This window comes from Phyllostomus hastatus, unplaced genomic scaffold, assembly GCF_019186645.2.
Source record: "Phyllostomus hastatus isolate PE091 unplaced genomic scaffold, TTU_PhHast_1.1 phas_scaffold_78, whole genome shotgun sequence".
Taxonomy (NCBI): Eukaryota; Metazoa; Chordata; class Mammalia; order Chiroptera; family Phyllostomidae; genus Phyllostomus; species Phyllostomus hastatus.
Window position 1 is genome coordinate 9994811 of NW_025334041.1, and position 12527 is coordinate 10007337.

Sequence of the window (12527 nt, forward strand, 5' to 3'; positions counted from 1 at the left end):
GAAATGGAAGTATATTTCTCTCCCACGGGATAATCCAGATGTACTTGGATGGTCCGGGGCTGGCAGGTTACCCTGCTCAACACATGGCTTCCATTTGGGACCCACCTGCTGGCATCTGCCAGCCAGCAAGGAAGGGAGCAAAGGAGAGCGAAGGGCAAGCTTCCCTTTTTATGGATGTGAAAAGGAAGTCGTGCACATCATTTCTGCTCGCCTCCCATTGGTCAGGATTTGCCCCACGGCCACACCTAGCCACCAGGGAAGCTGGGAAATACAGTCTGTAATTAGGTAGTTGTGTTCCCAGATATAATTCAGGAGTTCTGGTACCAAAAAAGGGAAAGGACTGGATGGATTTGGGTTCGCAGCCTGCCACAGTGACATCTCCCCTGACCTCTCTTTCCAGAAAGCATCAGTGTGCAGACTATGATTGACATCTTACGGGACAAAGCCAGTGGCGTCTGCATAGACTCCGAGTCTTTCCTCACCACAGCCAGCGCGGTGTCCGTCCTGCCCCAGAGCCGAAGCTCACCGTGCATCCACTATTTCACTGGGACCCCAGACCCTTCCAGGTGCGCCTGAGACACAGTCCTGTAAGCAGAAAGCACAAGCTACCCCCGAAAGCCCGTCCAAGCGTGCACGGGGTTCCTGCACTGCTTCTTGCACAGCCGAGTCACAGTGTCTAGTCGGCCTCGCTGTGGCCAGCACAGCACCAAGAGCTTGGAGTAAGGGGTGTTCTAGGCTTTAGTCACATGGCATTCATCACAATCACGGAATCCAGTGGTTTTAAATTCGGCAAACACATACAGAGTATCTGTCATGGGCTAGGCATGGCGATGTCCGTGGGGGATGCAAAGCCCAACCAGACGCGAGACAGACAGATTACAGGAGTGCCCAGGGTTTCTCAAAACAACCACTGCCTCTGAGTCAGGGGACAAAGCCCATGGGAGCAACTTCAAGTGCACACTGTATTTTAAGGGGTTGCTTTCTGCCTATGAACTTCAGCAGAGCGGCAGTACTTCTTGCGTACTAGAGACCAAATGCGTATAAGGGAAGAGGTGGCGCGAAGGAGATGACCGAGGGGAACACTTCGCAGAGGAAAGGACTCTTGAGCACGGGGCGTTGTCGGAAGAGTAGGAGTTTGGGAGGGACAAAGAGCAGGAAAGACGTCCTGGGTAGAGGGAACAGCATGTGCGAACGCACAGAGGCATGGAAGCTCATCTCCCAGTGCTGGTGGCTCAAAGGCCTCTTGGTGAGCACGTGTCGCTGGCCCATGGGGGTACATGGGGGCGTTGGGGGCAGCTGGAATGCTCTGCCAATGTCTGGGGCCTGGTCTTTAGGGAGCAGGAGCCTTTGAAGGAGTGGGTTGAACCGAAGAGCGGCTGTGCCAGCCCCCCTTCTCCCGGTGCCAGGTGCCTGCTCTCCCGGTGCTTGGAAGGCAGGCCTTTGTGACGCTGGGGCCCTAAGATAAAGGGACGCTGCTTCCTAGGCTGAAGTGCACGGCCTAATACAGTGAGAGAAATGGGTTGGGACATAGCCTTCGGATATTTAAAATCTAAGATTTCAAGTAACTTTAACAGCAGATTATCCAGGGGTCACGCTAACCAGGAAGGCCTTTAAGAAGATCAGGAGCTTTCCGGAAGGTGTTTGTTTTTATCTTCTGGGTTCAGTGAGCTGTGTTTCCTGCTCTGACTGCGGAGCTGTCAGAAGATTATTTTGTTTCAACATTTCCGTGTTTCTCTGTCATTGGCCGTGTTCTACATTTTGTCTTTTGTCAGCGGGAAGCATCCCTACCTACTCTTGGGGTTTTCAGTAGTGAGATCAGGGGCAGTGTGGTGGCTTCTGTTCGTGCTGAGAACACGAGAGAGGCGTGTTGGGGAAGCGGTGTCAGAGCAGGGCACTCGAGGAAGATCCCAATCAGAGGGCGGGACTGCCTGGCTCGCCCCTCCCAGTCACGTCAGGGACCAGAGGACGCGGTCTGACTGCTGCTTGCTCCACTCCGCCACTTCTCTCCCCTTTGCTCACCGCATTAATTATGGATCCTTCTCCTAAAACAACTCGTTCTCACATTCCCTTTTCTCTCCTCCTTCTCTCCCTTACTTTCCTCCCCTGCCTCCTAGCAAGTACCAGGCACTAGGTAAGCCTGAGAGTTGGAAGGAGGTCCAGAAGTTGAAGTTCGAGGGCTAGAGGGAGATGCAAAAGACCTTTAATTAATTTATCAAAAAAGCAAATCCCATCTTACCAGTACTTTGTTGAGTCAGCTGGTGCCTCCATCACCTCTATAGTGACTCCGACTGGCTTTTGTGCATTGGTCTGACCTCTGGAGACCACTTCCCAGTTAGAAGCCAGTCGTTGCTTAAGCTTCACTGATGTGAAAACTCAGAGAGAGAAGGGAATGGAGGCCCCTTTGCACTTGGAGACTGTAAAAGCCAGAGTCCCACAGCGCAGCAGAGCCGGTGAGAGCTGACTACGGCGATCCTTCCCGACTGAGAGCTCGGTGAGGTCCCATTGGCAGCTCGGAATGGGCCTCAGGGGGTGTATTTACATCACAGCAACTGGCAGACACCGTGAACCGGGGCTCTGGGAAAACACACACATGCTCAACATGCAGGATGGATAATCCAAGAAAGGGAGCGAATTTAAATATTTTCCATTTTAAATATTAGAAGATTATTTCCCAACCCATTCCCCCTAATAGTATTAGGCCATGTACTTCAACCTATGAAATAGAAAATAGATGTCCAGCCAAGATGGAGGCGTAGGTAGACACACTGTGCCTCCTCGCACAACCAAAAAGGACGACAAGTTTAAAAACAAAAAACAACCAGAACTGACAGAACATCGAACTGTGTGGAAGTCCAACAACCTAGGAATTAAAGAAGAAGCATTCATCCAGACCTGTAGGAGCAGTGGAGACGGGCAGCTGGGCGGAGAGAACTTGCGGCAAGGTGGCGGCTGGAGGACCGGGGGGGTCCCACATTCGCATGCACGTAAATCAGGAGCAACAACCAGGGAGCGAGACAGACCACACAACCCAGGGCTCCGGCGTGGGGCAATAAAGCCGCAAACCTCTGACTGAAAACACCTGTGGGGGTTGAGGCGGCAGCAGGAGAAACTCGCAGCTTCACAGGAGGCTCCGTTGGAGAGACCTACAGGGTCCTAGAATGCACGCAAGCCCACCCACCCGGGAATCAGCATGAGAAGGGCCCAGTTTGGTTGTGGGTAGTGGGGGAAGTGGCTGAAAGCCGGCAGAGAGCTGAGCAGGTGGCACAGTTCCCTCTCAACCCCTCCCCCACATATAGCATTACTACGTAGCCACGCGAGTTGCTCTGCCCTCTTGAACACCTAAGGCTCCGCCCCTCACTACGTCACTGGTGCACCAAGACAAAAAAAGGCCCAAATAAAAGGAACAGATCAAAGCTCCAGAAAAAATACAACTAAGCGATGAAGAGGTAGCCAACCTATCAGATGCAGAGTTCAAAACACTGGTAATCAGGATGCTCACAGAAGTGGTTGAGTATGGTTCCAATATAGAGGAAAAAACAAAGGCTATGAAAGGTGAAATAAAGGAAAGTGTGTAGGGAACCAACAGTGACAGGAAGGAAACTGGGACTCAAACCAATGGTTTGGAGCAGAAGGAAGAAATAAACAGTCAACCAGAACAGAATAAAGAAACAAGAATTCAAAACAACGAGGAGAGGCTTAGGAACCTCCAGGACATCTTTAAATGTACCAATGTCCGAATCATAGGGGTGCCAGAAGGAGAAGAGGAAGAGCAAGAAATGGAAAACCTATTTCAAAAAGTAATGAAGGAGAACTTCCCCAATCTGGCAATGGAAATGGACTTCCAGGAAGCTCAGAGAGTCTCAAAGTAGTTGGACCCAAGGAAGCACACACCAAGGCACATCATTATTACATTACCTAAGATTAAAGATAAGGAGAGAATCTCAAAGGCAGCAAGAGAACAGGAGAAAGTTACCTACAAAGGAGTCCCTATTAGACTATCAGCTGATTTCTCAAAAGAAACCTTGCAGGCAAGAAGGGGCTGGAAAGAAGTATTCAAAGTCATGAAAGGCAAGGACCTACATCCAAGATTATTCTATCCAGCAAAGCTATCATTTAGAATGGAAGGGCAGATAAAGTGCTTCCCAGATAAGGTCAAGTTAAAGGAGCTCATCATCACCAAGCCCTTATTATGTGAAATGTTAAAGGAACTTATCTAAGAAAAAGAAGATAAAAAACAGTAAAATGACAACAAGCACAACTATCAACTGCACCTAAAAAATAACAACAAACTGAGCAAATAACTAGAACAGAACCACAGAAATGGAGATCACATAGAGGGTTATCAGTGGGGGAGTGGGAGGAGAAGAGAGGGGGAAAAGGTACAGGGAATAAGTAGCAAATGGTAGGTAGAAAATAGACGGTGGGGGTGGTGGTGGTGGTTACGAATAGTATAGGAAATGGAGAAGCCAAAGAACTTACATGTATGACCCATGGACAGGAACTAAAGTGGGGGCGGGAAGCAGGTGGGATGGGGTGTGCAGGGTGGAGGGAAATAAATGGGGGAAAATGGGACAACTGTAATAGCCTAATAAAGAAAATATATTAAAAAAGAAATAGAAAATAGGAGAAAAGTCCTAGGAAAATAGGGCATTTGACATACTCTAGTGGCAAGGAGCTGGGGAGATGCAAGGGACGTGTGTGTGTGTGTGTGTGTGTGTGTGTGTGTGTGTGTGTGTGGTTTCCTCTCTCCCCCCAGTGCACTAAGCTGGAGAGGCTACACTGGATCAGCTGACACTGTCTCATGTGTTTAGTCCAGCTGTTAGGGACGAGTGGCACCTGTCTGTTACTGGAGATGACATTATGGGCCTCAGATGCCACAGCTAGGCACAGAGAACCTGCGTGGACATACACCAGGTGCAGATAGCGCCCCCCCCTCCAATTCAATCTGAATTCTTCCAGCACCAACTTTCTCCTCTCTCCTACCCTACATTTTTGACTTCTCAAAACTGCCCCGAGCATTGGGAACCAGCGCTAAGGTTGTCCCATGCTCCAAAAGCACTGCTTCTATGTGGGAATGTCCTTCACCGATGGCTCTGCATGCAGATGTGAGTTTGGCTAAATGATGGGAGAGAAGCCGGAATGACCAGTAGATGAGCCAGAGGGACACCCGCGGTTCAGAGGAACTGGTTATTCTAGATTCTTTCCCCATCAGCTCCAAGTTTAGCGTATTGATCCCAGCGGGGCCTTGTGTGCTGCTCCTGCCTGGGGTGGTGGGTGTGGAGAGGGAGGGGGAGGGAGAGAGGAGAGACAGAAACATCGACTGGCTACCTCACGGATGCACACTGACCATTGAACCTGCAGCCTCTCGGCGTACCGGACGATGCTCCAACAACCGACTGAGACACCTGGCCAGGGCCCCTGGGGACCTTGTGTCTCATCTCTGTTAATCTGTTCCCTCCCCGAGTGTGTCAGAGATATTTCAAATTTTTTCAAATAAGGTAGAACCTAAAAAAAAAGTAGAGAGCAAGGTGGGGTCTCACTCTGCAGCAAACGGTGGTAGAGAGAGGCACCCTCCTTCCAGCTGAAACAGAGGACCCATTGCGCCACCCATTTAACCGGAGGAGCCTGGCAAATGGTTTTCCCAGAGCAAAGCAGGTCTGTTCAGATGTCTCCTCACCGTAAACAGGAGGAATGGCAGCTTGTAAGGGCAGTTAGAGTCACTGAAATGTTTACGAAGCTGCACAGTTGTGTCTCTTCCGCACGTACCCGCCCACCACTCACCACGTGCCACCACCCCGCACCCACCTGCCTGCCGGGAGTCGGCTCAGGACGTGTCTGCGGAGTGAAGGGACAGCGTCCGGGCGTCCCCCGTCTGGCTGAAGCACCTCTCCTTTCTCTCTCCAGGTCCATTTTCAAGCCTTTCATCTTTGTCGATGATGTAAAACCCGTCCCCAAAGTACAGTCTCCCTGCTTCGGGGACGAGGACCCTGCCAAAAAGGAGCCTCGGTTCCAGGAGAGACCCGACCGTCGGCACGAACTGTACAAGGCCCACGAGTGGGCACGTGCTGTCATCGCCAGTGACCAGGTGAGTCTGGGGGCAGGCCCGGGGCGGGGGGGTGGGGTCAGTGAGAGAGGAGGGGGGGTGGGGTGGGGGGTGGAGTGGTGACCCAGCTCACCGTTCCCTCCTCTCCCACACGTCTCCTCCCAAAGTCCGGGCTCCCAGGGCCCTTCCCAGAATGCGGGTGTCAGTTTTCCCACCCCGTCTCTTGAAAGAAACTGAATGAAGCAAAACAAAGCCTATGCTTTTTTTTAAAAAGATTTTTATTTATTTATTTTTAGAGAGGGAAGGGAGGGAGAAAGAAAGAGAGAGAGAGAGAGAGAAACATCAATGTGTGGTTGCTGGGGGCCGTGGCCTGCAACCCAGGCATGTGCCCTGACTGGGAATTGAACCTGCGTACTTTGGTTCGCAGCCCGCGCTCAATCCACTGAGCTACGCCAGCCAGGGTGAGCAAAGCCTATACTTTTGATGTTATCCTAGAGCCCAGTGGGCTAAGAGTAGTTCTCCTTCATTTCTGTTTACCTAGGAATTATTGAAATACTCACTTCTAGTTGGGACAACTGCTTTTCTGCTCTTTACAATTTTTTGAATACTTTTGGGGGTACAAAAATTGCACATGATGGCAACACTTTAAAGACGTTGTTTTAAAAAACTGAATTCTTCAACGCTGGCCTGTGTGGCTCAGTTGGTCGGAGTGTTGTCCCGTAATTGGAAGGTTTCGGGTTCCATCCCTGGTCCAGGAGCATACGATCCCTGGTCCTGGTATGTGTGGAAGGCAACCAATTAATGTTTCTCTCTTCCCTTCCTCTCTCCCTTCCTCTCTCTAAAAGCAATGAAAGAAAAAATGTCCTTGGGTGAGGATTAAAAAAACCCAAAAACCAAAGAACTGATTCTTCAAAACAGTTCTGGAAAGGGTTAGGGCTGCACAACAGTGTGAATGTACTTAATGCCCGGACACAGGCCATGAAAAATGGGTCCCGTGGTGGACTTTATGGTAGATGCATCTTATGACAATAAGAGAAAGATTCTCAGGTCTCCGGTGAGAAAGAAGTTATTCTTCAAAGGGCACACCCCCTGCCCCAGCCGAAGCTTCAGTCAGTGCAGTGAGTCCCCCGCCCCCACTGTTGTCCTTCCTCAGGAGCAAGGTCGCAAGCTGAGGAAGACCATGCTGGGCCTGGAGCAGCAAGGCCTGGAGGCGATGGAAGAGATCCTGGCCAGCTCGGAGCCCCCGGACCCCGCCGAGGTGGGGGACCTTTTCTATGACTGTGTGGACACGGAGATCAAGTTCTTTAAGTGAGTGAAGTAAGCGCTCCCTTCCCCCTTCTTATTTAAAGTTTCCCACCTTACTAAATTACCAGCAAAACAAACCGCTCTCCTGTCTGAGTAAAACGAGAAAGTTCTGCTGCGGTCACCTTGTCCGAAGCCAAACCCAACTGTGAACTCATGTTCTGCCCAGAATCTCACAGCGTCCCCTCCGCCCCATGGTCCCCTTCCTCCGTGGTGTGACAGGCGCCCCGCGCACCTGCTGCTCGGCCGTAGGACTAAGTAGGACTAATCCTACGGGTTTTAAGCTGCTGTCATTGTGTTCCGGTGACCATGGGCCCATTAGCCTTCTCGGGGGAGGATGAGGGTTCCTCGGGCCTTGAAAGGCCGGCCCCGCAGTGCTGAGTGCGTGGGAAAGCAGAGTCTTTTGAAGTCTTACTCTTTCTCTCAGTAACCGTTTCTTTCATGTTAACAAGAGGCACTTCTTTGTCTGGCCCAGGGTCTTGCGTGTGTTCGAGGGAGCGGCTTCCCGGCCTCCCTCCACTGGAGTGCAGGTCCCTAGTGCAGAATGTCTCCAGATGTGTCTTCCGAGGGGCACGGCCAGTGGGGGCAGGGGATCCTCCAGAACCCGTCTCGTGTGCCGTGGACGCACAGACCGCTTCCACGTGCGGGAGAGCCGGTCCTCCATGCCCGCTGGAACCGGCCCACTCTAGACTGTCAGGGGCAGCCCGGCCTGTGACCACCCTGAGTGGGTCCCCCAAAGGCACCCGGCTCGCCCTGCTGCGAGCACGCCCGCCACGTGGGTGAGGCCTCCTGTAGAAACGGGTCCGGGCCTGCTTACTGCCGTCTAGTTTAGGGTTAATTAAATGCCCCTGCGGTGTAGTTCCACCTCCCAAAGCTACGGAGCTCTCAGTGAATGAGGAAAAGGGAAGGAGAGACTTCTGAGTGCTTCGGGTCTCGTTCAAGTAGCTGGAACCTTTGCAGCCGCAGCATTATCTCAGCAGAGACTTTAATTAAAGCGACGGGGGCCCCGTGTCGTGTGTGCATGAAGGATTTGACTCACCACCGGGGCACGGAGGAGCGTGCGAGGAAGGCCAGATGGGCTCAGCGCTGGGGACCCAGAGGGCGCGAAGGCGACAGATGGATGCAGAAGCATTTCGCTCCAGGGTGACAGTCCAGCCCCCGCCCTTCAGGCCCAGCCTGTAACATCCCAGAAATCTGCATGGGGAGCACCTGGCTTTCCCTGGTCCTTCCCTTTACCCCCCCGCCCCCCCCCACACACACCGCATGCTCCAGTGGCTGCCCTCAGAGGGTGGCTGAATTGGGCAGGGGGTGGGGGGCCGGCTGACCTCCAGCTACTGAGACTCTCAGCCACTCTTGGAATTTAAAGGGGCAGAGACGATTAAGGGAAGAGTGTGTTAGCACACCAGCGAGTGGGAGGCAGCAGCTTCACCACTCCCAGTGACTCCTGCTCAGAAGCAGTGTGTCAGTGCCCACGGGACCTGGAAGGGACGTGGGTCCCACACGCGCATGTGCACCCTGAGGGTCACAGCTTATGCCGGAACAAACCTTTTTTCCTGCCAGCTCCCCTGTGAGAGCGTAGGCGTGAGTGCGCCCGGAGCTTGCTGGAACCAGGAGCTTGCTGCCGGGCAGTCCGGCCAGTTCTGTCTGGAAAATGACTGGCTGCCAGTGCTGAGGGCTAGGAAGGCTGTCTGAGCTGACGAAGGTCACAGCAGCCACTTGTGGGGGCCTGTAGTCGCTGAGACTCTCGTCCCGGTTTGGGTTTTCGCTGTGGATGAACTTAGGGTCCCCTCCTGTGGGGAGCTGCCATCCTGAGTGTCTGTCCGCCAGGGGAAGGGCGGGGTTCCAGAATGAGGTAGGCGCCTCATCCCCTCCTAGGCCCAGCTCCAGAGTGGCTGTCTAAAACGAGAGGATGCAGAAAGCCACTCTAAATGTCACAGCGAGCTGTCACCTCCCCCTGCTATGGGAACATTTTATCGGACCTGACAAGTCTGTGATACCCGAGGTGATCAGGGGTTTGACCAGAAGGAATCCAGGGAGAATGGATTACACGGAGGCCTGCTCTTATTATTATGGGCCCAAGGTCACGGGGAACCCAGCCAACCTGATTGAGCGGTGAGAAACACAATGGCTGCTTCTGTGAGGGGGCGTTGACCTTAGCCCCGCACTTCCCAGGAGGGCCAAGGCTAACTGGGAGTCGGCTGGGCTAAAGCGGTACAGCACAATTGTGATGCCCCCGTGTTACCACTAGAGGGCACAGCAGCCTGGCCCAAGTTAAACAAGGCTGGGGTGCTTCCATCCACCCGAGAGGTGGTGTGTATGTATAGGCAAACCTAGCAATAGCAGTGGACAGATTCTTTGTACGTCGGGAAGGACAAGCAGAGAGCGGAGAATCTGCTGATGCAGCCACAGTCACTTCCAGTGACTTTTGTCGACTTACATCAGCAGCTTGAAGCACGCTGTTGGATTTGAGCAGGCTGGCCGGGGGGCAGGAACGTTCGTTTATAAATGCTCCGGACAGACTCTGCTTCTGAAAAATGCGTATCGTGATGTGGACACTTTCTTGACCAGGGACTGCTTTTCTAAAGGCAATACGGAGAAAGTGAACATTCAAGATGAACTATGAAAACAACGTTTAAAGGTCAGCGTGTAAATAGCGTCCTAGAATGCCGTGTGTGTGCGCATCAAGACTTGGGGGGAGGGGTGGTGCCATGCATGCTTTGCGCAGGAGGAAGACATGGCCGTGAAGGACAGACCGTCTCCCCCACCCCCCCACCCCATAACCAGGCCTAGGCTAGTGGGCCTCGTCTAGTAGAAGGGGTTTACCGTAGAGGACGACGGCCCCCAGACCCTTAAGGGACGGGGTGGGGCAGAGGCTCCAGGAAACGTGCATTAACTAAGCAGAGGTAGCGTGCTCTTTCATGCTTGGAGCTGGTGTGGAACTTTAGGTAGAGGAAGGGTGGTGTCCTTGCGATTACGGTGGTTCTTTAGTGCCCAATAACATAAGGCACAGTGTTATTGTTAGAAAGTCTTTCTTACAGGCTACGCTGCCTATTAGATATTAGCAGTGAGGTTCCTTCGCTACCGGGTGAATTATTCGGCATAAAAACATAATTGTCCACCGGGCAAACTACTTTGCTCCCTCACTGATGTCATCCCAAGTGTGACATCCCAGTGGCACAGGTGTGACACAGCTGTGCCTGGCCCAGCAGGGAAGCTGGGTCCAGGTAGGACCGGTGCACTTGTTATGAAGCCACCACCTGCAGTCATTTGTGGGGAAGGTCTTCCGCTGAGCTCTCAGCTTTTGGGGAGGCTGCGTATGGGGGAAGCGGGAGGGGAACCCGCCAGCTGGCCGTTCTCGTAGAAAGGGGGCGGCGGCAGGTCCCAGGCACACGCTGTGCCAGGACGCCCTCCCTGCAGCTGTGGCATTTCATCCCGCCGGGCCCTGGGTCCCGGCTCCCCTCCTGTGTTTGTGTCGAATGTGCTTTCAGCTGATGGACTTCAAGCATCCCGAAATGTCACGTGCGGATTTCTCGGGGGGGATGAGAACGCACATGTCTGCGACCACGTCGTGAGACGTCAGGCCTGTGAGCTGGGAAATGCTATGGGCGGGGGTAATGCAAAGGAAAGTGTGTATTTCCTTCCGTGGGGACTGACCGCGTAGACGCCACAGCCTTTTGTACAAGTGTCTAAAACCAGATAACTTCCCCATCCAGTGCTTGCCCTTGGACTTGTCTCTCAATACATCATGCTTACAATAAAAAAAAATATGGAAATGAATGTCTGCTGGCCTCTTCTGTCCTGTGTCTCGTGAGTAAAGGTGGGCATCCTTCACAGCACAGAAAACGTGTGAAAGGGGATACATTTTTCTGACTCGAATCTTCAGAAAACCCAGTCAGTTCGGCAGTTTCCTCTGTCTTTGTGCCCTTCTGTGGATACACTCACTGTACAAGTAAATACAAAACCACAGTGAGATCCCACCCATCGGGCTGCTACTATCAAAAACCAGGAAATTGTAAGTGTTGGTGGGGATGTGGAGGAATTGGAACCCTTGTACATTGCTGGCGGGAATGTCAAACGGAGCTGGGATGGGAAACAGTATGGAGGTTCTTCAAGAAAGTTACAAATAGAATTAGCGTATAATCCAGTAATCCCATTTTCGAGTACATACCCAAAAGAATTCAAAGCATGTTCTTAAAGAGATGCGTGCACACCCATGTTCAGAGCAGTGTTATTCCAGAAAGCCAAAAGGTCATTAAAGAGCGTACGCATCAATAGATGAATGAATATGCAGAATGGGGTGTGTATATAAAGTGGAATATTATTCAGCCCTGAAGAGGAAGGAAATTCCGATGCCTGCTACAACATGGATGGACCTCGAGGACATCGTGCTAGGTGAAATCAGCGAGTCTCAAATAGGCAAATATTGTATAATTCCACATGTACGAGGTACTGGGAGTAGTCAAACTCACAGAGATGGAAAGCAGAACGGTGGGTGCAGGGGGTGAGCTGGGTGAAGGGATTGGCAAACTGCCTGTACCGTGGAGTGTGGGGCGGGCCCGTTCCTGGGACCTCTGGGACCCCAGGGGTAAGGGCTTGCTTGGGTGTTACGTCACTGAATCTTCACCACCATGTGCTCAGGCACGGAGTGATGCCTCCATGCTACAGGCGAGGAAACCAGCCCCGAGAACCCTGAGCCCGGCACTGGTCACCACGGGCAGGTTTCCTCAAGGACACGGCCGGAAGCATCTCCACTTACGACAGTTTATTAGGTACAGAGAGATGAGTCTGCAGGGGGAACGTCAATACATGTAAAACACCTGTGAGTCCCCAGGGGCAGAGACAGCGTCCCATCGGGGGTGGGGCCCTGGCACTCGGGCGTCTCCGTGCGAGGTGACGTCACGGCCGAGGGCTCACCCTGCGTCCTGAGAGTTCAAAGGGCCTGAACTTGGGCAGGTTTCCAGGAGAGACGCAACGCCCGCGTCCCGAGATTCCTCCCTAACTGCGACGTATGCTTTCTGCTCCTTCCTTCTCTCTGTCCTTGAATCGTTGTATCTTTGACTTCTACCCCAGCGGTGCAGAGCACGGAGGTGTAAGCACCCCCCGGGGGCAGGCAGAGCACTCTCAGGCAGAACTGCCTCTGTCTAGGGCCTTCTTACCCCTGGTTGTTAAATCCTCGGTCATC

At 52.7% G+C, this 12527-nt stretch overlaps 1 protein-coding gene across 2 annotated transcripts in view; it reads left to right on the forward strand.

The window, feature by feature from the left end:
- Positions 1–12527, forward strand: part of SCRN1 (secernin 1) — a 55995-nt gene that overhangs the window by 42020 nt on the left and 1448 nt on the right. The window contains exons 6-9 of one of the 2 annotated variants that reach the window (XM_045827182.1): positions 401–566; positions 5905–6085; positions 7197–7351; positions 9914–11118. In XM_045827182.1, coding sequence (XP_045683138.1) covers positions 401–566; positions 5905–6085; positions 7197–7351; positions 9914–9968 — 557 coding nt within the window. In that variant the 3' untranslated portion in view covers positions 9969–11118. Of the gene's footprint in view, positions 1–400; positions 567–5904; positions 6086–7196; positions 7352–9913; positions 11119–12527 lie in introns of those variants that run through there. The other variant, XM_045827183.1, reaches the window with a different exon arrangement.